The 24,131-nt window shown below is 35.6% G+C and overlaps 1 protein-coding gene across 2 annotated transcripts; it reads right to left on the reverse strand.

Annotated features, from left to right (window-relative positions):
- Window positions 1-149: 149 nt before the first annotated feature.
- Window positions 150-24,047, reverse strand: ST13 (ST13 Hsp70 interacting protein). 2 transcript variants are annotated; one of them, XM_036237563.1, is made up of 13 exons: window positions 23,593-23,703; window positions 21,298-21,384; window positions 18,971-19,028; window positions 17,206-17,281; window positions 15,466-15,536; window positions 14,182-14,248; window positions 10,544-10,628; window positions 10,300-10,410; window positions 7,831-7,933; window positions 6,316-6,432; window positions 5,777-5,825; window positions 2,845-2,978; window positions 150-2,380 (listed from the first exon to the last, which is right to left on the reverse strand). In XM_036237563.1, the coding sequence occupies exons 2-13, from the start codon at window positions 21,339-21,341 to the stop codon at window positions 2,252-2,254; spliced, it is 1,044 nt and encodes a 347-aa protein (XP_036093456.1). In that variant the 5' UTR covers window positions 21,342-21,384; window positions 23,593-23,703; the 3' UTR covers window positions 150-2,251. The 2 variants fall into 2 exon arrangements, with proteins under 2 accessions (XP_036093456.1, XP_036093455.1); XM_036237562.1 differs by lacking the exon at window positions 21,298-21,384 and having other exon boundaries at window positions 23,593-24,047.
- Between the last annotated feature and the right edge of the window lie 84 nt (window positions 24,048-24,131).

The raw sequence follows: 24,131 nt of genomic DNA on the forward strand, positions 1-24,131 counted from the left end.
TAAAGCTGTTTTACTTAGGCTAATGTATTTTTGTGGGTCCTTGTTAACAGCATTCTTATAATCTGAGGCCTACGTGCCCAGTAAATAATTTGAGTTCTAGACACATTATAGAACATATGATGGGGAAAAAAGGGGGAGGAGAGTCAATATGCATTTTGAAACCATACTTTATTTTTAATGTAGCTAGAAATATCCAATAACTATGTATTTTTAAGCAGAAAAAACTCCTTTACTTTTCCTTCTTACAGCAATATTAGCACAAGAACATTTGCTTAGAAATGATATTTTCTATGAAAATGAAGAATGTATTTTGTATTTGTGGAACGTAAAAATCTAAAAGCGCCAGACACATTTTCCAAAAATTAAAAAAAAAATTTACTTTTATCCATTTATGGTAATATTTGCAGTTAGAATGTACTTAGATAATGTATAGTTAAATAAATCAAAATCAAATAAAAAATCCAGAAGCAACTGGTCTTGAGTTATTCACAGCGTACATTGGAAATTTTGAGAAAGAATACACATCAACAAAAAAGAACACTGGCAAGCTCAAACGCAAGTTTATATGCTGAGTATTTTTAAAGGGTTTACAAAGCATGCTCGATTAGCATACAGCTTTTTCTCACTTGTATAACAGATGCATTTCTATCTGCTTGTGTACAGCAAAGGGTTAGAATCTGAATCAACTTATGATTTCAGAGATGTGTTATTTCAAAAATGTATTCCATGGATTTTATTTCACTGCCCCTACCACTTATTCTTCAAATATTCAAAGTACAGAGGGTCTCATCCCTTGAAACTGCTTTTAATTTTAACTAAAAGATAAGAAGAAACCTAGAAATGTCTAGTACAGTGCTTGGACTTAAGTCTTATTTAATATAGTTATTGAATGTACAACTGAAAATTTATCGTTTTCTTTATCCTTGGAGGAGAGGGAAGGAGAGAAAGAAGTGGAAACACAGTTGCAGTTATTTAAGAGGTGAACAGGAGAACAATGAATCTTTCATAATGCCAACAACTCCACAACGAACCATGGATTTCAATTTTATAATTCATGTTGGATCAAGAAGTTAGGTTCCCCTCTACGTATCTCAATTAATTCAAAACTCACTCTCTCCAAAATACAAACATAAACTCAATTGGTATTTCCTAAATAGACCAAACACCACAGGGAATCCCTCCTTCCAACATTTTGATATGTCACCAAAGTAGAAATCTTATATTCAAATATGAAATCTCGGCCAAGTAAGAAACTACAATTGTTATGTCATTATATGTTAAATGTTAAATTGAACCCAGCATTAAATATGCTTGCACAATTATGCTGTGAATGATGATAGCAGTGATGATGCTAGCAGAAAAGGCTTCTCTTTAGTCCAAGAGACAGGGGGAAAAAGAAGTGAAAACAAGTAGAAAACTAACAAAGAGATGGGAATTTCCTAACCAGGAAAAGTAACTTAAAATATAGACATATAAAAAGAAAAGTATTCCTTTATTTCCCCTATGTGGAAATAATATGAAACATTTATTTTATATATCAGACAACAGAGCTAAGTAATCCAACTCTACTGCAGCATTATAAAAATCATCCCTTTACCACAGTGTAAGATTTAAATGCATCCACACAAGGGTTCATGTTATATAAAATGTAGTTTAAGATTGCTGCTGCCTTGCCAAAAACTTCCAGTCCCTACCCAGGTACTACTGCAATACTGGTGGTCCCAGTAGTTTTACTGAAATAAATCATTTTGGGGAAAAAAGAAAAAAAGCATTTGAAAAGACAACTCAAAATGCCTGAGGAACCATATATCTAACTCAAATTTTAACTATTTAAATGTTGTATATGCCTCCCATGAATGAACCTTTATTTCACTCGAACTACGCAGTAAGTCTTCCATGCTGAAATATCTTCTTTGCCCAATTATTTCAAAGGAAAACACCAAAATGATTAGTAAGGAAAAATGTAGGGTTTAACACACCCTTTTAATTTGTTTTTAAATATTTTTAAGGTTTAAAAGTGTTTAAAGTTTGTAATTCCTAGTAGGGAAACATTATCTGAATGTATACCCTAATGGCGAACCACTGTAAAATACTACAGCTGCATTTGGGGCAGCAGGGTAGGGATTCTCTTCAAAGCGCCCCAGCTTTCTTCATGAGAAGGTCAGAGGTACACTGGTTTGTATTATTGCGACATCCACTGGGTGATCTAAACTGCTCTTCCTTCAGCAAGGGCTTTACTTATGAAAAGGCATTATGCTTGACCTCCAAATTTGGCTGACAATTTACTGATGAGATTCATAACCTTTGGGTTGCTCTGATATTTTGACATATTTGCTGGGTTCTGGGCCACATCTTGGAAGGCCACCATAACTTCTGGATCCTGCAAAAAAGGGTGGTTTTTTTTTTAAGTATTGAAAAAAGTATATTATGGGGTCAACACATTCACTATCTTAAACCCCACCTCTTTAATTAGACCTATAATTTTGTCATGGCCAAGTTAATTGGGGTTTGGACAAGTCCCTGAAGTATAAATATTATTAATATGCACATAAACATCACACTCAATTATTTCACTTTAACGAAAAATAAAGCACATACAATTTGGATTCAAAGAAAATAAATGGATATAATTACCAACGATTACAAAGTATTTCCTATAAACCAATTTTTTAAAACTTAAGTTATTCGTTTTGGAAAAAAAATCAATGTCACAAGTACATACTTGGCTATTTGGTAATTCAGATCAATAAAACATGTCTAACAGAGTAACTTTTGTTTCTGAACAAAATAATGAAAGAAATGCCTTAGTAACATAAAATTCAACTTTGTTTTTCCAAGTCTTACCTGCATGGCTGCAAGAACCTCTGGATCACTAAGAATTTCATTGAGCCCAGGCATTCCTGCCATTCCAGGCATGGCCCCTCCCATTCCAGGCATTCCTCCAGGAAAATTACCAGGCATTCCCCCAGGAAAGCCACCTGCAAAAGTAAGTGAAAAAACTGTATAGACACCAACCAAATTCCCAAGTCACCTGATAGCATACTATTTTCTACTGTGGATGAAAAAAGGGGTTCTGCAGGAAGGGTGACCTGATCCTAAATTCCTAACTGGGTCATGGTGGGCGGTCCTGGCTCCAGGCATATGATTTCTTTAGTAAAAGGTTTACCTTTCCTTTAAGCAAGCCCTGTCTATTGTTTTTGTGCCTCAAGGTTAACACGACTTTGTAACAAGTGGAACCATCTTCAAGGGAGCAGGTAATTTTGCTAACTTTCCTGTAATCCAATCCCCACCTTGCTTTCTCCCACCTTCCTTATGTTCCCTCATAATTCCAAATGCATAAAATAAACTGCAAAACTCATTCTCTGGAGCATTTGAGATCTTGCTTCCTGGCAACTGTCATCAGTTTTGGCTCGAATAAATTCTTATAAAAATTCTCTACAAGATTAGACATTTCTTATGTTGACATTACCAATTATAACACACATGTGCATCACAAAAAAGAGTGTTACCAAACACAAAGTGGTCTGAACATTCTAACTGGATGTAAAAAGATACAATTTTTACCTTCAAATTTTCTCTTAAAAATAAGGCTATCAATCAGACTTTGCTACCTTCTGGGTTCATTTTTGCCTACCGATAAAACTGTTGAAAAAAAGAAAACTAATCTTACATTAAAATTAAAAAAAAAAAAAAAGTCACTTCGAATTACAAAATTAAAATGTCTAATAAATCACCTTGGTCATCTTTTATCTTCTCATTCTTTACTATTATTTCTGTTTCAATGTAAAGTTAATTCATAAACCTTTAGTTGTTCTTTTCTTTAACTGTATTTCTGCAGAGCAGTTATTCCTTCAAGAACTACATGGAATGCTTGTTATAAAAAGCTATAGATTTTTATCATTCAGCCACTCTATCTTTTGGTTGGAGTGCTTCTTTTCCATTTGAGGTACTTATTGATAGGAATGTATTTATTCGTGTTTTTGATACGTTTTTTCTTCTTAAGTCCCTCCAACATTTATTTCCTGTAATACTGGCTTGGTGTTAATAACATCTTTTAGCTTTTTCTTGTCTGGGAAGCTCTTTATCTGTCCTTTGATTCTAAATAACTCTGCTGGGTAATCTTGGTTTTAATCACTTTGAATATTCTGTGCCAAGCCCTTCTATCCTGCATAGTTTCTTTTGAGAAATCAGCTGCCAGTCTCATGAGTGCTCCCTTGGAGGCAACTGCTTTTCTCTTGCTGCTTTTAAGATTCTTTGTATTTAACCTGTGGTATTTCAATTACGATGTGTCTGTGTGCGGGCCTCTTTGGGTTCATCTTTTCTGGGATTCTCTGAGCTTCCTGGGGTTGTATGTCTATTTCCTTCACCAAGTGAGGGAAGTTTTCCATTATTATTTCTTCAAATAGCTCTTCGACATCTTGTTTTCCTTCAGGTACCCTTAAACATGGATATTTTTACATTTGTGTCCCATGGGCTCATTAAATTATTAGTATAGTCTTGGCTGCTTTATTCTTGCCATTCTAATTGTGTATCCTTGGCTTCCCCATCTTCTATTATTGGTGGTTCGATCCTCTTCTTTATTCGCTGTTGGTTTCCTCTAATACACTCTTCAACTCGGATGTGTTCTTCATTTTTGACTGGTTCCCTTTTATAACTTCCATTTCCATTTTTATGTTTTTTATCTCTGTTAAAGTTCTCACTGAATTCATCTACTCCTCTCCTAAGTTCACTGAGCATCTTTATAATTAGTGCTTTGAACTCTGCACCTGTTAGATTGCTTTACTCCATTATTCCTGGATCTGTTCTGTTCTCTCATACTGTTTCTGCTTGTCTTCCCATTTTGGCTGCCCTTCTGTGTCTGTTTCTATGTACTAAAAGCAAAGCTCTTAAGTTTCTGAGTCTTATTAGTGCAGCTTTCTGTAGTAGGTGTCCAGTGGCACAGTCCTGAGAGGGATTCAGCTGCAGGCCAAATTTAGCCCCAGTTTGTGCCCCTCTGGGGCCACCTGGTAAGATTCAGCAAGCAATCCATAGATGCTGTGTTTACAGTTGTCTCAAAAGGCCACACCAGAAACCAAGGCCAGTGTGAGTCTTGGATTTGCAGAGGATACAACTGGATGTAGCTCAGGTGGGGCTGTGAGTTTGGGGTGAGGGGGAGTGTCAAGGAATCCTCTGGGCGGAATGACTTCTGTTATCCAATCTGATTACTTCTTTGAGCTGCGCTGCACTGGATACCTCTGGCACTCCCACCAAGGAGAAAGCCTTACCTCCAGCCCTTACTCCAACAACTCAGTGTCTCCCTGTAAGTCCCTGGTGCCGGCCCGAGCAGCCAACCCAGTGCTGGTGCTCAGAGGCAACAAATCCATCACTGCAAGTCTGGTCACGGACTCAGCCCCTTTAGGTGAGGGTCTGCTACTGCCACAACCTCTGTCCCACTCAGCTGCTAGGGACATGATAGCTGCATGTCTTCGCAGCCCCCTACCTCCTACTATTGCAGAGTGATTTCTTATTTCTCTCTCTAGTTGTAGGGTTTCTGTTCATCTAGAACCCAGGTGACTCTGCTTGCTGTTTGCTCTGTCATCTATGCCATTTTGCCCACGCCACACCTAACATAAAATTTTTAATTAGAATGAAATTTTCTAGAGGTGAACATTCTAAAGATTCTTCAGTGTCCCAAAGAATAATGCTATTAAATATAACAAACGTATCAGAGCCCCAAAATAATAATATTCTCTAATTATTTACAATACTAACAGGTTTAATTTTTCTTTAAAAATACCTGGAAAAGAGCCATACTGAGCTCCCGATTGTCGTCTAGCTTCTTCCTCCTTTAATAGAAAAAAAAGATAAATTACATAATAGGAAGGGAAAAGTCTGCTATCCACCTCTATCCTATCCATTCAAAATCATGAAAAAAGTATAAAATAAGCTCGTTATTGAACTTATATAAGAATGACAAATTTCAAATGGAAATAATGGACTAAAGCAGGGGTCCCCAACCCCTGGGCTGCGGACCAGTACCAATCCTCAGCCTATTAGGAACCAGGCCACATAGCAGGAGGTAAGCAGAAAGCGAGTGAGCAAAGCTTCATCTGTATTTGCAGCCACTTCTCAAGGCTAGCATCACCACCTCAGCTGTGCCTCAGATTATCAAGCATTAAGATTCTCATAGGAGCACCAGTCCCTGGTACCAAGAAGGTTAGGCACTGCTGTACAGAACTGCAGTCAACATTAAATAAGAGCCAAGAATACAATGATACCCTAAGAGTTCTAATATATTATTACTTCTCTTTAATGGTTGAGCTATAGTAACTTTACCCTCTGGGCTCTCTCATGTTCTTCCCGAGCCTTCTTAACCCTTTCCATTCTTTCTTTGATCTCTCGCTCTTCACGTTTCCGCTCATACTTTCTCCGATGTTCAGCAATTCTCTGGGCCTAGGAAAAAGAGCCACAGAAAAAATTTCTCTGTGTTGAATAAAATCAACACAAATCTACAATTTTATTTTGTTAACTCTTCTTTGTGGGGAGCTGTTTAATTAAAGACATAGTTCTGAATAATGACTTAGATTCACATGATAGAGAAAGACCTGATGTAACTCAGGCTCTAATAAGTCCACTGTGAAACAGAGGGAAAAGGCTGGGATGTGGTGTTAGAAGTGTTACAAATCTCAAACAATTAAGTGGGGCAAGACAGACAAATAGGTTTTAAATTGGATGACAATTCTTGTCTGATACCTGCCATGGGAACACATATGCCAGTTATGTGCCACAGTCTAACTACAGTTGTTTCCTCATTCATAAATGAGGTGTAGGAGAGAATACATAAATCTAACAGAACAACTAAGGACTAAGAGAAAAATACCAGGCACTAGTACATTGTCCATGATAAATATCTAAAAGCTCATTAAATGTTGGAGATTCATATTGAACGATTACTTAAGCTTGTTTATGATTTTTTCGAGAACCTCATGTTCTAGAATACCTCACATATAACCTTGCTGAGTTACCACTGTTATAAAATAAAAATAGTCTCTGACAGTAGTAAAATTGGATTTACCATGTGAATGCATTAAAATTATTTTAACCAACAACTTTAGGCAGATATTATTTTAAAACAGAACATTTTAGCTTTCAGATTCACTGTCATTTTTAAAAACTATTTATTATATTTATTTTTTCCCCTTCTTTAATTCCCGCTCTCCCCCGCCCCCTCCATCCCTGATCTATGGATGTTGCTGTTTCCCCTTAAGGCGGGGTGTCTTCTCCCACACACTTGCGGCACACACCCAGCGCCTGGTGCACCAGGGCATGGCCTGTGGCTCCACCTGGGGCACAAACTCAGGACTTTCTGTGTGTAAAGCAGATGTGCTTAGAACTATATCATGGAGCCACTCCCCCCCTCCCCACCCCGATATCATTTTTAAAAGGTTGAAACTCGTTAACTTTCACGAGGTCCTCATGTTTTATACACAATAGCTGTAAACGCCTATGATAAATAAGGACAAAAACCAAATTTAACTTTGGGTCAAGTTTTGTACATTTTCTTTCCTTCCTTGCTGTAGACTTAATGCCTCCTTTTCTTTCTTTTTGGTTATAATTCTACTGTAGGCTTCCAAACAAAGTAATTCAACTTACTATATTAACACAGCATGAACAATGAAAGCATGAATACCTAATGAGATTTCCTGAATTGAGCACACATTTCAGTGATTAAAGGTTAAAACTTCCAAATGTTTGTTTCTTTGCATCTGTTTTACAAGTTAGTTACTGCCCAGAGCTAAGGAGTAGGGGCACGGGGCATTACAATAATGGCTTTCCCTTTCTTTAACATACCCTTGGTTGAACTTCTTTCAGCATTGCACTAGCATCTTCATCATAATCCAATTTACACGCAAGGGCAAGATCATGAGCTGCTTCTTCCCAATGCCCCAGAAGTCTGAAACAAATTTAAACTCATTTTAGGAACATTTTACACATATTCACTTATATAGCCTGGTGTCTTTCTTAATATAAAAAGAGGTGTAAGTTAAATGTGAGCATACAAGTTTTCATGAACCAATTCAATTACGACGTCCTACTTTATAAAAATTTGAAAGAGTTTAAATTTCCTCTATGGTTAACTATAAACCTCTTTTCTATTAAAAAATATTTAAAAACTTGACAACTATTGCTTTCTTAATTCAGAATATGATGAAATGTTAAAAAAATTATAAAAAGCGACAGCTCTCAACTCATCAAAAGCAGAATTAACACAATATATACTTAACATGCTACTGTATATACGAGAGAAAATAATACATGGGAGCATATTTTATTGAAAAAGAAGATAAAGGATAAATCAGAAACTAAAGGTCGGTGGGGCAGGTGAGAATGAAGCAGGGGAACAGCAATGGAAATGAGACTTCTCTGGGTATACCTGTTAACTCAGTTTTGACTCCTTACACACGAAAATGCTTTATATACTCAAAGAAAAAATTAAATTAGAAAGAACAGAAACAAAGCCAGCCCACACCTGAATACAAATAGATATTAAAAGAGGATAACTATTTATGGCATTGACAACATAAACCACACACCACACAGAAAATATTGATTCAAGTAAATTAAAACAGCAATTTGATAGTACATCTTAAGTAGAAGATAGATAACTGCAAAACAGAAACAAAACAAAAAAACAAACTTTAAACTTTACTTAGAGTACATTAATTTTTAGGTATAATTTTGACAGTTTTACATATACGGTAGGATAACACAATTAGGCACATATATTAGGGACAAAGATTTTAACTCTAAGAGAATAGTGTCAAAACAATAAAAAATATTTAATGTAAATTTTAATAAATATATCCGTATAAACGTAAAATTTTTTTTCCCTTAAAATCATTATTTAAATATGTTTTTTCTAACTCTGTCCACTGAAATGACAGAAGTAATGATATCCTAGAAGCAATGATAACATCTCATGGCCAAACTTTAGTTTCCATAAATATGATTCCCACTAAAATAAACTATAATTTCTTGAAGAAATGGTTTATTCTACGTCTAGGACAAGTGAAGTACAAGATAAGCTCATGCTATGTTGTACCACAGGCATGAAAATGCTCAACTACTTACTACTGGGATCTGAAGAGGACCAATAGCAATGCAGCACGAACTCTCCTACACCCACACGACATTAATAAATCTTATTTTTACCTTTTACCTATATCTCTGACATGTATCCGCATAAATACAGGCGTCCAAAATATACCCATCTTTATCTCCACCCACACTTGAAAGACAGCACCTTTTCAATATACATTAACATGTCAATGTTATTGGACATTTTATCCCTGAGCTACAAACATCCATTTGTATAATGTTAAGTTTTGCTTCTAGGAATGATTAATCTCAGTTAAATTCACCTTTTTCTGATTTTTCAGGTGACTTAGCACTGACTAAAGTGCTTTGAAGTTTGAAGTCCTTGTTCTGCAATATGTTGTTTGTTTAATGTTAAGTTACAATGAGAAAATCTGAAAATAAAATTCCTAAGGACATCGATACAAGGTGAGGAATAGAACAAAGAAATAAAATGGAGTCACTATGGTCAAGCTTCTAAATTATTAACGTCAACTGGGCTGAGGCATAAAGAAATGACTATTCTTGTATCACATGCCAGGAACTTAAAACTTTTGAACTTTCCAGACCTGCGTCAATACCTGACACACCTTGGTACACTGGGTGTCAGTGCCTGGACACACATCAAACCTTCAGAATGACTTAAGGAGAAAATGTTCAATTGTCTAGGCCACAGGACATCTAATGATTACCATCTTTGACCAAGCAAGGCGCTAAGAACGCAGAACTAACTCTTTCCAAGAATACACTTTTTACTATAAGAACCTGTAGCTTTTCTTTCTCCTTCAGAACAACTTGAGTATTTCTCAGTTGTGTTTCTGGTTTGCAAATGCCTTATGACTCCTGAATAAATCTTTGCCGTTTATATCTAGACAAAATCTCCCGACTCTGTGAGTTTGGTCAACGAAGTTGACTCTTTTTTCTTGAAGATAATTTTGAGAAAAATCCTTACTTTAAATTTGGCTGTATGTCAAAAAGAGTGGTTTTATTTGAGTAAAAGAAGCAAAACAAATTACTTGTTTGTTCCTTACAATATTCTCTTAATTCTTCATACTGAGCACATATATTATTATTATTCTGAAATTAAATCCTTAGGCAATTTTTTTGGCAATTGTTTTTTTAAAGCACATCAAAACATCAGACTTAAATAAAGAGTTCTGAAAATAAATAAATTCCATTATTTACCTATGTGCTTTCCCTCGCCACTTGTAGGGCTGCGCTGAGTCAGGATTTATTTCAATAGCTCTGTCACAGTCTCGGATGGCAGCATTTGGCTTCTGTAATTTGATGAAGACACTAAAAAATAAGTGTGATATTAAAGAGATTGCATTGCAAACAAGAACATCACTGGGACTGCCACTGAAGCAATTCTATTTAAATAAACGAGCAGAAATTATTCACTAGGGATGCTATTTTGTTGAGTTCTCACCTGGCTCTCTTGGCATAAAGAATGGCCAAACGAGGATTCAGCTTGATGGCATCTGTGAACAAGTCAATGGCTTTCTGTAGTTCACCTAAAGTGAAACAAAAGTTATTGAGAAATAGCTAAAGAGTAAAAAAATTAAGAAAAAATGTTGATTTCTTATGCAATTAGTCTTTCACATCATTTAGTCTAGCTAAAAAAAAAGTTTCTGAATTAATGTACAAAACTGACTCTTCAAATAAAACTTTACCAAATGTATATTGTAAATCACTCAAGACATAATGCCATACTCTTAGTAGGACTCGATGTTTTAATTAAGAAAAAAAAAGAATAAAATTTAATAAATAAAACCAATCATTCCATTAATTTTTATTTCATCCATTAAGTTTAAAGGATAAAGTTAAACATAAAGAAAAAAGTGCCCATGCTAAATACACAAGGCTTATTAAAAAAACAATTTAGAGTAAATGTCACAATTCACTTTGAAAAACATATTTACCCAGCTAGTATATGTGTAAAGGACCTTAACAGAACTTATGAAACAATGCAAAACGATGTTCAGTCTTACTAGTTACTACCATGTCTATTACAAGTTATTATGCCAAGATGTCTAATAAGCAACTCACACCTACCATGTTTAAAATTGAACTCTTAAATCCTACCCTATCTCCAAATCCATTCACCCTACCCCCGTCCCTAAATTCCTGATCAAATAAATCACTCTTATTTAAGGTCTGAGAGGTCAGGGAACTTGTCTGGTAAGGGCCATATAATAATATTTTAGGCTTTGCAGACCAGAACAATCACAGCCGTTCAACTCTGCTGTTGCAGACACAGACCATACACACATGAATGGGTATGGCTATGCTCTACTACATTTTTACAGTAACAGTTTGGCAATTATAGGCACATCTCACTCTTTTGTGCTTCTCTTTATTGCACATCACAGATGTTGCGATTACAAACTGAGGCAGCAGAAAGATTCCTAATCACTCTATTGTGATACTTGCTTTATTACAGTGGTATGGAATCCAACCGGCAATATCACCAAGGTATGCCTGTACTGATCTATCTCAAGCCCAAAACCTTAGAATCACATTTGCCTCCCCAATCTAAAACCTAAATCTTCTCATTCTACTTTCAAAATATATCCAGAACCTAACCACTCCTCATTTATCACGCTAGTCCTGAGGTTTGCACACTGAGCACCAATGGGCCACACAATAGTTTGTTAACAAACTATTAGCTCAATATGGTTCAGTTTCAACACTGGATCATTCCATTCCTTTTGATGTCTTTGAAAAATTGTTTTTAGTAGTTCCTATGAGAAAAACCTAGAACTGCAGAAAAACAGACATGGAACAGAAAATGAGGGTTGCAGCGGCCAATCTGATTCCAAGATCTGAGGTGTTCAGTGCCCACCATGTATACATAGCTTATTAGAAAACAAACATGATTATTTAAGAATATTTCCTTTCAATTTGTATGAATCGTTTTTTCAAACAATCATTAACTTGTCAGGATATACTTATTTAAATGTTTGAATCTATAGCTGTATTATAAATGAAACTCTTATGCAAATTTTTTGGCTAAGGAGTTCTGTGAAAAAGTTAAAGACACTAAGAGCACTGTAATAAAGTGTGGGAACCTTTGCTCTAATCCAAGCCACCATCATCAGCCACCTACACTAGAAAATAAGACTCGATTTCTTGTTTTCCCTCTCTGGGGCCATGAAGACGCACCTTGGATCCGTTGGGAGCATAACTGAGAAGCCCATCTTTTGTGCCCAAGACTAGATTTTGTAAGCTGCTCCCAGCTAATGACTGGATACAGCAAGGATACCAAGGTAGCCTTCCCCGCAAGCCCATTCTTATGAGACATGCAATTCCTCTAGTGGGCAACTTTGTCTTTCCAAGACTTTCTCAGAAATAGACCCATAGCTGAAAACTTTTCCTACAACAGCCTTCTTTCCATGTCTCCTACACAGGGAAAAGACCTACATGGTCATCTCAGCGCCTTCCCAGGCTCCCAGACTCTTCTGGCTCTCTTTCCCTGTTCTCCCACTTCCACACAACAGGTTATTTTCCTAATATACGTCTGGCACATTGACTCATAATTTAGCTTCTACTTCTCCAGAGAACTAACATACCTTTATTTATCCATTCAATTTGATTTACATAAAGTAAATAAAGCAATAATCCTTTTCAAAAGCAAATTCACATCACTATGAAACTCCCCTAGACAAAAAACCCTGAATGGTTTCGAATCACCCTTAAGGATAAAATCCTAAGTCCTTTGCATGATCCACCAAGTTTTTTAGTGATCTATCTAACCATTCTACTCACTCACCACCTTCGCACCACACATGTCCCACTCCAGGCACTTCTCTGACCCCCACTCTACCAATCTTACCCCTTTCATTCACCACACTCGAGCTACACTGGCCTTTCTGCTATTTCTTGAGTATGTAATCATCCCACACGCTCTCCCAGTTAGTCTTTGTACTTGTTCTTCTCTGTCTCTAAAGCTCCTCTTTATGTGGCTCACTCTGTTCACTTTGCCAGATGCTTTCTGACCACCCTATATAAAATATAGCTTCCATCACTAACTACCCCTTTACTCAGCAATATTTTTCTTTATTGCACTTATCACCTAAGATATTATAAGTTTGTTAATTTTTGTTCACAAGTAATGTGTGAAGTCCATGAGGTAAAAATCTTGGGTCTATTTTGTTTCCCACTGAATATCTAAAACAACGCTTGGAGCACGGAAAGCCTTCAATAAATATTTGTTGAATAAATACATTAAACTTAAAAAGAAAATACTAATAATGTAACAGATGCAAACACTAAGTTCTCACTTAATAAGAATATTTACACTTTAATAATAATTCCAGTACCTTAAAAGAATAGCACCAGGTACTATTCTAAGCATATCACACATTACTTATTCATGTTTTCCTCATAACTCTATTACGTAGGTACTATTATCCTTATTTTTTTACAAAGGAGAAAACAGCACAGGAAAAGAGAGTATCTTCTCTAAGTTTACCTAGCTTGTGCCAGAGCTGGGATTCGAGCATAGCCACTGTTGCTCTGTAAAGTCCAGTGTTTATGTTCTAGCCTCTCCAAACCCGGGTGGGGCCTGAACCTGGCTTAGAATACTAGTGTTTAATCCCTCTGGGATATACTACAAAATTGCATGTATTCTAAAATTAGAACTAGGTTAAATTTACACACAAACATAGCTGAGAAATATGGAAAAACAAGAACTTGACTTTAGGGGTTCGTGGCTTCATTTTCATTTTGTTAAATTCTGCTAAATCAATAAATAAGAAAATGAATTTTAAAAAATAAAGACAGTATGCCAAAATAGTGACAAAAATAATGAGTTGACAGTATGGCACACTAAGATTCTAGGCAAGTCAAAACCTCTCTGAGTCCTCAGGTTATTTATTCATGAATCTATAAAATGGGACCAGTATGAGGTTTTAATGAAATAATACACAGTAAAACAATAAAACTGCCAGGCATGTAGAAAACAAAAAATAAATGTATAAATAGACATTTTAAGTGGTAGGGAAATTAAGAAAAGATTATAGTGTGGAAAAGGAATGGTAAGGAAAGAGTAAAAAGTTCACTCACCATCATTTAGGGCATCAATGGCGGCTCCTTTTTTATCATTTGCCTGATCCATCATCTCCTCAGTTATCTAGGAGAAAATTGAAGGCAAGCTTAGTAGTAGTAGAGAGAAAAGAAGAAAAAAAGCAATTTGGACATTTTAGGAACAGGGTAGTCAAGTCAGAACTCTCATTTTCATTCATCCTTCTCTGTTCTCCAAGGAGCGAAGAGAATAATTATAACTGATTACTAAGAAACTATATTGGATGATCTTTAATCTTTTAAAAAAATTTTTTAGGACTTTATTTGAGCCAAAACTGACAACTGCCAGGAAGCAAGACCTAATATGCTCTGAACTTTAATCTTTTATATTAAATAACAAATTTCACTCCCTATACTGTCTTAGACATTACCGTCGCTTCCCTCCATGCCAAATTAAGCAGGCTATTCACCCCGTCTTGCCAACTCCTTTCTAGTTATTCACAAATATTAAAACTCAATCTCTACAAGTAACTAAAGCTAGCTCCTTTCGGGCTTGAATTTTCAGAAAAGAAATCTCATTCATTTGTTTCAATAATCATTTATTAAGTACCTATACTAAGACAGAACACTGTAAAAGATACAGACAATGATTATTAAAAACTTAGAGCAAATATCCTACCTAAAATGGAAAGCCAAGCAGCAGTTTCCTTAACAAAAAAAAAATCCACTCTATCACATTAGTGTTTCTCAAGCTTTTTAATATAATCAACCCTGCTCCCAAAGTACCTGTTAAGACATTTTTTTCTTAATTCTCACCCACTCCATTTTTAATATCACAGATATATAGCATATATATATTAATGTTATGACCCCCTGAAAGACCACTAACCACTGTAATACAATATATATGTTTTTTCAATCCACCCCTCCCAAGAACCAATTTTTACCGCCTTGAGGGCAATATTAAAAACCTAATGTGACAAAACCATTTGTCATTAGACATCCCATTAATAGATAATTCCCTTTGTAGTTATAGTAAGTAAATTCTATAGGATAAAGAGCAATCAAATCAGCTGTAAACAGAAAAAGTAGGTAAAAAGAAAATAACAAGAACTTCGGAGACAGTTAGAGAATATGATTAAAAATAATGGGAATTTTCACAAGTATTTTTTGTAGTATAAGAAAATGCTTTCCTAAATACTTTCAGTCAGAGAAAGATTTAATTGTGTGCTTATCTTGGAAGAATTATGTCATAAAATCATCACAAAAGATGAGACCTTCACATTCCTTACAACAAACAGAAAATAAGTCATCAATCAATCTTACCTCTACATTTTCATCTCCCATTTCTTGAGGGGCATCAGTGTCTGGTTCAATCACACCTTCATTGTCAATTTCTGCCAAAGTCAAGAATATGACACCTGAGGCTATTAAAAACTAATGAACTATGGTTAGTGCAACTAATAAAGTGAATATTTAACTTTATGTTAATTTTATTTAAACTGATGGCACTGTAAAATATTTCCTCATTAAACACAACTTTATTGTTTTGGTAAGACTACATTTCATTTTAACTGTTGTATTATGTATGACATTATGCATTTTACTGTTAAGTGGCAATTTTGGCAAGTGAATAGTTTCTAGTATTACACTTAGAAACACCATTGATTTAGTCAGTTTCAACAAACTGATTCGGTTCAAATATTTTGTTCTATATACCAATGTATTGTAATGTTTAAAATTTTTTTATGCAGACAACACAAGTTACAGTGATAATTTGATATAAATCATGATCAAATATTTTTCTTTTTAAAAAACAGTATGGATTCATTTTAAAATAAAGGTATGCAACTGATACGGAATCAAGCCCCAAAGTTAGTACACTATAACCAAAACAGTATAGAGACTGGAAAGAGGTTATGTTTTAAATTTCATAATGAAAAACTAATTTGCTACAGCGAAGCAAAACAAAATAACTGTTACACATAAAAAACTTTAAAAACTACAATAAACAATATTAGAAGACATTTTCAACAAAGTGAATTTGATAAGTTTACTCTTAACAGTTAAAAAGAGAATAAAATTAAAATTAGCTAACTGAAATCAGAATTAATGTCTAACCAAAAATTTTAAATCAATTTTTAACAGGAACTGTACTTGTAGCTTTGTCTAATTATGAAACAGCTTGATTCCTGCACAAAAAATAAAATGCTTTTAGGTGAAGAGTCAGTAACAACAACAACAAAAAATTATAGTTATGGAAACTAATGGAAAATTATAAGACTAAAAAAGATATTTTACAAAAAGTGAAAGATCTTCAATAAGCCCTCAAATGACAAGCCCTTTCTAGTAATATCAAAGGTCAACTAACTCAGAATTTGAAAATTTTGCAATTATTTTTCTTTAGCTTTTCCATAGGTTCTATGAATTAAGAGATTCCCCAGTTAATAATTGGAGCACATATTTATACTCTCAAAGGACTTACTAATTTATGAAGAGATTTATTTTATTCATTTTGTGGTCTTGAAAACCAAGAACAAAAACCCCACCAAACTCATGCATAGATATTAACTCTTCTAAAATGAACCAGTTTTATCAAGGTGGATTGCAATTCCTACAAGAAAGTACTTTTTTGGTACTCAATGCAAATACTGGATAATTTGCATATGTTTAAGACAACTTGCCTATATGACTCAACTTTTCAACTGCAAATTTTATGAAGTCTGAATACAGATCAAGTATTTCCAACAAAAATGTTACATCTGGATCGAGATGTCCTAGAAGTGTAAAATACACTCTAGATTTTGAAAACTTAGTATGAAAAAAGGAAAATATCTAAGTAATTTTTCCATATTGATACGTTAAAATGTTAATATTTTAGATATATGAAAGTATACTATGAGTTAATCTTACCTATTTAATTGTGGATACTAGAAAATTTTAAGTTTCATATGTAGTTCACATTATTACATTTCTAATAGATATCACTGATTTAGTCCAATTAGTAAAAATCAACACAGGATCTTATCATGAGGTTATCAAATAAGAACTTCCGTATCTCCTTACCTAGATCACTTTCCTCACTTGACGGTTCATCTGTCTTTATGTTATCCTCCTCCTTCTTACTATCTGTTTTTTCTTCCTAGCAAAGGGATTGCAAATAATACTATCAGTATTTAATGCATCTATACCAATTTACACAAATTTATATATAAACTGTTCATATACATTGTATTTCATCTGTTTCCTCTCTCGTTTTGTTGATAAACAACTTTTAATTTTCCATTTTCAGTTCTCTTTTAAAGTTAAATATAGGTCCAGCCCCTAATCCAAACCTTTTTAGAAGATGAGTTTTAAGACTTAAAATAATTTGTATTTGAGAAAACTAATAAGATACATATACCATATATTATGTAATATGGTCAACAGGCACTGCAGCCCACAACTATTCATAATCCAACACATTCTATTTCCGCAAAATAAAGTTTATACACATTCATAATAAGTGATGTCAAAACTATAAATACCCTCACATCTGCTCAGATGTTTTACTGTCGAATTTACTACAAACCTTTACATTTGTAAGAGTTTGAGTTTTGGAATTGCAAATAAGGGACTATGGAACTGTAATACACAAATGATGAAGAGTCAAAAGAATTTAAAGAATACACCCAAATTTTTTTTCCCATTCTTAAGTAACCAGTGTGGTCTGTATATCCCATTCTAAATATTCTACATGTACAACTCCACGCTGACTTTTCCATTAAACAACAGAGTATCGTAGAGAATATACCATGAACGCTCCACCTAGAGCTATTCACTCAACTGTATTAGTATATCATAAGTTATGTAACAGTTATTTAGATTGCAACCCTCTGTTTCTTAAATATTGGAATCAAAGTCCATCTTATTACAAAATATTTGAGTTTCTACCACGTGCAAGGTGCTAGATGGTTTAGCATATATTGAGAAAAAGAGCAATCGTAATTCTAAATCAGAATGTATTAAAAAACAATTTTAGCAAATAATTTCGTCTTCATACATGTTTATCGCATGGCAAAATACCCTACTCTACAGCTCAGAAACTACCAAACTTACAAATGAGTCATCTAAAAAAAGAATACTTAGTGGGCTTTTGCTCTAACTTTTTTCACTTCACTTGTTCAAAGATATAATTTTTAGTTTCAAACAGATAAACCTTGTTTAGGATTCTAAATAACACAGCAATTTAAGACAACTAATCAGAACACTTGGGAAAAAAATCTTTTATACACGAAGGCATAACACAGGAGAAAAAAGAATTCTCGAGGAAGCATTCTTGAGAGGATATAACCCCAACTTCCCTTCTCTAAACCAGTCACTGGTGACCTCCCCTGGATCTTACATACCCTTTGGGCAAATATGCTAAAGTAACACCGTGAATCACACTCAGAAACATCCCTCAGAAGGTAGGGCAGAAAAACATTATGAATTACTGATTTGGCATACTGATTCATTGACTTTGCAAATACTAAAAGTACCTACCATGCATAAAATATTGTGCTAAATGCAAAAAAACACATATGTACACAATCGCAGAGCTTACTACCTACAGATTACGCAGGTAACATACATATAGCATTTATTCTCATTTATTCTAAAACATAGTGAACACTCAACCCCAAATTCCTGGTTTTAAATTAGATTCAAGGAATTTGATGTCCAAATAGAAATTTTACAAAGATTTTATTTCCAAGTGTTCTTGGGAAAATCAGGAGTTTCTTGGGAAAACATCCCTAAGAAACCTTATAGTGCTTTATCACTAAACATACAAATAAAATTCAGAACTTACCTTGATATTTTCTTCTGATTTAGTTTTATGAGTAGCAGGTGGTATTTTACCCCCCATGCTTGAGAAAGATGAGACAAAAAGATATTTGTTTAGAAAACTAAAAGTCACTAAGCCAAGCAACACTTATGCTGTAAAGTGAAATATTTAGATGATTACCTTTTCAAACCTTACTTGAAGTTTGACATTTAGTAAGAATAGCTCAATTAAACTCAAAGGCAGTTTAGGGAATAATTTTTAAGTTATTATACAATTAAAAATGTTTGTTTCTTCTGATTGGGACCTACAAGGATCCTTCTTGCTTATATTCACATTCCCCTCACATTACAGATTTTTCTTATTCCCTCTAAACTCCATCCATCGGTACCTCCTCTTGGCAAGCCCCTTTACCCAAATATTCCAGGGCAACACAATGAATTATGTACAGCAGGTCCTCAAACAACACTGTCTCACTCAACATTGATTATAACATGGATGAAATGCCACAGGAACTTAACTCTTGTTTACATCAATTAGCCTACAGTAAAATTGGTTTCATTAACTGTCGTTTAGCTTAAAGTCACAGAACCTATCAACAATGTTAAGTGTGGACTCACCGAACAAAAAACTTTAAAACAAGGGGGGGAAAAAAACTATGATAAACTAGCGCTATATGCTCCACTTCGGCCAGACTCTACAGCGTATGGGCTACATGCAACAGTGCAGCAACTAAAATGTTCAGTGGATTAAGGGCACTCCACAATAGTGAAAGCTGGAAGTCACAAAGACTTAACTGAATTTTGCACCATTAATGCTTACAAGGAGCTATAGTAACTTGGAAAACAGAAAGGAACCTAATCCGAAACACCCTCAAGTACAGATTTTTTTATAACTGGAGTTATGGAGTTATCATATCCACCTTACATTCATTTCAGTTGGGTGTAACTTCTAGACACAGGGTACATATATGTTGGATTTAAGTGACTATTGTGTTTCTAAGTTCTTTTACCAATTTACACTTCTATTAGCAGTGTATGAGAATTCCACTTGTTTCACACATTTGCTAACATTAGCTACTGTCCACATATTTATTTTATAGGCGTGTAGTAGTTATCTCATTGTAATCTTGGCCATCCGAATAGCCTTTATTATGAAGTTCAACTTTCATGCAATTTTCTATTAGGTAGTCTAACACAATTATTTGTAACTGTTCTTTGTATATTCTGTGATTGGAGCCCTGTCAGTTTTACATGTTGCAAATACCTTCTTCCACCATGTGGCTTGCCTTTTCACTGTCAATATTATCTTTTGATGAAGATGACAGGAAGCAAGAGAATAAATGTAAAAAAGCAAATGTAATAAACAAAATTCGGAGTTTCTTATAAATGTGCATTTTACAATTCCTTTTTATGTTACGGTTACCAAAAAAAAATTTCAGTTACTTAGTATCCTTATTAAAGAAAAGTAGTTCCCATACACAAGTAAATAAATCATTACACGATCGAAACCATCTTAGTTTGCACTCAGCAAAGCAAAAAGATTCAATGATAAGGAACAGGCATATAAACACAACAGAATTTTTTAAAACTTTGTTCTACAGAAAAACTACTTTTCAAAAGAGTACAGTAATCAACTATTAGTTCTTCGGGAAGTGATATGCCTGCCAAGAAACGTAGTAAGCTATCATCCTAAGGAAAGATCAGACAAACCCAAGCTGTGGGAAATTCTACAAAATAACTGGCCAGTGGCAGTCTGCTAAGGTGATGAAAATCAGGGAAAAACTTAAGAACTGTTTTCAGAATTTAAGTGATTAAGAGGTATGACAACGAAATGCAACATGTAATTAGGAGGATTATATAGTATTAATGCATCAGTATTTGTTTCCAGGGTTTGATGGCTGTATTGTTGAAGACTGTCCTTGTTTGTATAAATAACAAACTCAATGGTGTTGGGGGCACAATGTTGGAAAAAGTTCAGGAAAAAAGTCCTTTGCATTGCACTTGCAATTTTTCTGCAAGCTAGAAATTGTTTCCAAGAAAACAGAAAAATTTTCAACTTGGGAGGAAACAAAAGGGTTTATTCATAAGCTAGATTTAAATTTTCTATCATTCCAAATTCTAGTTAACTACTGTAAGGTAAAACCAATTTATAGGGACATAAGTTCATTTAATTCTTCCAAGATTTAAAACAAGCTAGTTCCCTGCCAAATATTGCAAATTGGACTTTGCCAGTATAGGCTTTCATGTTAACGAGTAGGGCTGGTGGAGAAACCTTCCTCATATGAGATCACAAGACCAGTCATAATTCTCTTAATTTGATAACGTTCAATCTACTCCATGCTGTATACTTACTTATGCACATGTACAAAAAACTGGGTGCTATATTCTAAAATCATTGAGCGTAGAAATGCATTCCGTTCGCTTCATTTAAAATATTTACTGGAAAAGGACATACAAGATACACGATAAAGTCGTTAAATGAGAGACAATGATGTCAAACAATGCTTCTCCTTCTAGAAAAACAAAAATATCCCAAGACATATTTATTGAAGAAAATGTAGCCTCTCTGGTTCACCAATGACCAGTGGGCCAAATCTTTTTTCTTCATTTTTATTTTTGTCCAATTTAAAAGGTTGTTAAATTCTCAACATCGAGTAAAATTTTAAACTATAAACAAATGGTAGGAATTATAGTAAATAAGCAAATGTTCTTCAACGTCTAAGCCCGGGTATCTATGACTAATTTAGTATGGAGGAGAGAAATCTGACACAGTTTCAATTGGAAGAACCCCTATAGCAGAATTAGGCCTAGGAATATTCCTGGACCTAGAAATCTCCACCATCAGCCAGATCTCCTGTCATCTTGGACTGCTTTAAGGAGAGTGATATGAAGGTAAGAGACAAGAGGATCTGATACACTTCAAAAACCACAGAGCTCACAAAACTTTAAATTTAGATTGAAACGGATAGCAAAAGCTATATTAACATCTCAAATTAAGTTTAGAATAAGGAAGGTCCCTACACACGCCAAGATGTTTCATCCCATACTTAAACCAACAATTTAGGATGCCACAAGAAAAATATAAATGGAACTAGAAATAAAAACTGGAATTACCTATGGGAAACATTAAAATAAAAATGCAGCTAATTTTTTGAAATAATGCCTGACAATATTTTCCAGACTTTAAATTGGAATTCTCAATATAGCCATAATCACTCCTGCATAATTTACAAAAATTGTTCTTAAATGTTTTAATTTTCTTCATAATGTCCCTTTTTTCTCTATAGAGTGGAACAGTGTATCCACTCAGTATAATGTTTGCTCTTTCTTCCTGTGGTATGTGTCTGCTTTACCTGGAATTTTAGATACAACTTATTAATTGTAGGCACTTTCCTCTAATGAGTAGGCATGGAGAACAAAAGCATACAAATACCTTAAGTGAGGCTTTTGGATTAAGTTATTGTTAATAGTCATTATTAAATTACTACAGCAACTAATTTTAAGTGTTCTCAGAATTTTACAGTATGTAACATAAACAAAAATCTTTTACTAGCTAGAAAACTAGTGGGGAAAATAAAGGCCGAGAAAGCTCACAGAAAAAAAATACCATCACAGAAAACATTGATAGACTTTAAGTTTCTTCCTGAGAACAAGCTTTTTAGAATATTCTTTCAAATATTTCGTAATCATGGATTCAACTTCCCCTATAAAATATTAAAATAAACAGATCAATGTTTAGAATATTACCTCTGAGTCAAACTGCTTTGCACTGTCGTTATCACCATGAAGAGTAATTTGCATGTCATCTCTTTTAAATTCTCCACCAGTAATAGTGATTTTTAAAAATCATTTTGGAGAATTCCGTTATCCCTTAAATTTTCCTTCAACGTTTAGAATATTAATCTCTATTATATGGTAAATATCGAATTTCTATATTTATTCATCTGTAGCCCCAAACAGTTAATAAGTTTCCAGCGCCTGGCACAATGCCTAGTCAATTAATTCCGTGCACGTAGCCAAATACTCTAGAGTTAAAGATAAGAACAGATCGTGGAAACACGCGGGGCCTTGAAAAATAATTTTTCTCAGTGTTTTGGAGTGATGGCACTGCTCCTACGGAGAAACCGGTGATTTCCAAAATAACTCTACGCAGTTAGAATCGCTGCAAACAAGGGTAAACACGGCTATCATTACAACTTATTATTACAACAGTACTTTAAGGTATAGTGCGTAAAGAAGCTGATTGTCACTGCAACCTTAGCAGGACACCACACAGATTTCAAGAAAAGCAAGTCCACGCGAAAGCGAAGTCTTGCCGCTTTCTCTCCTCCCCCTAGCGTCTAGTACTCAAGTCCCCGCAATCGTCCGCATAGGTATTGCGTCCGAGACACAGCCCTGGCCAACTCAGGGGGCAGGGACCCAGCTCTGCCTTGTCCTTCCCCGCACGTGTACTAAGCCACCCAATTCTCCATTAGTTCCTGGAAGTCGCCTCCCCTTCCCGGCCAGGGAGCGAGCCACAAAGAAGCGACGACTCCCCTAGTCCTCGTCGCGAAGCTGCCCCTCCTCTGCCCCGCGCCAGCTCCGGCCAAGCTCCCCCTCTGGCCGTCCCTCTTCCCACCCCCAACGGTCCTCGGGCCCGGGTCTCACCTCTCCACCCACTCCCTCAGGAATCGCATTTCCTCGGTGTGCAGAACGCTCGGATCCTGCTTACACATTTTCACGAAGGCCCGAAGCTCGCTCACTTTGCGGGGATCCATGGTCGGGAGGCTGCGGCCCGATTCCAGGCCCGGGCACCAGCGCGGCGTGAGCGCGTAGAAGGGGGCGGCTGCCGCGAGGCAGAACAGACCAGAACCTCCCGGCCGCTGGCTCCTCCCACCAACGGTCTCGTGACCCCGGGTCCTTCGCCTGTGCCTGCCTACTCCCTTCACCTCTGCTCCTGCGCACTGGCTAGAACCTTCTAGAAGTGTGGCTGTTCGTGCTTTGCCTGCCTCTGTCCGTAGTCTTCACTCTGAATCAGTCCCCTGGCGGCGTCCGCTCCCGCCATCGTGCCTGAAAGAAGGCGGGAGGCACCAGCCCCTTCAGGGAGTCACTTACAATCGGACACCCCGTGAGTGTGAGCATTGAGGGGAGGACGACGTCAGGACGCCGAGAGGGCGGACCGGCCGGAGCGGCGGTCACCGCTCTTG

The sequence above is a fragment of the Rousettus aegyptiacus genome, unplaced genomic scaffold (genome assembly GCF_014176215.1).
Source record: "Rousettus aegyptiacus isolate mRouAeg1 unplaced genomic scaffold, mRouAeg1.p scaffold_m13_p_2, whole genome shotgun sequence".
In the NCBI taxonomy this organism is placed as follows: Eukaryota; Metazoa; Chordata; class Mammalia; order Chiroptera; family Pteropodidae; genus Rousettus; species Rousettus aegyptiacus.

Bases quoted from the DNA above. Each gene is read 5' to 3' on its own strand.
- ST13 (XM_036237562.1), bottom strand. From the start codon at position 23,702: ATGGATCCCCGCAAAGTGAGCGAGCTTCGGGCCTTCGTGAAAATGTGT. The intron at 15,537-17,205 runs GTAAGGAGATAC...TGACTTTGGCAG, and splicing joins AAGTGAGGAAAGTGATCTAG to AAATTGACAATGAAGGTGTG. The intron at 6,433-7,830 runs GTATGTTAAAGA...TCTTTTTCCTAG, and splicing joins TGAAAGAAGTTCAACCAAGG to GCCCAGAGAATTGCTGAACA.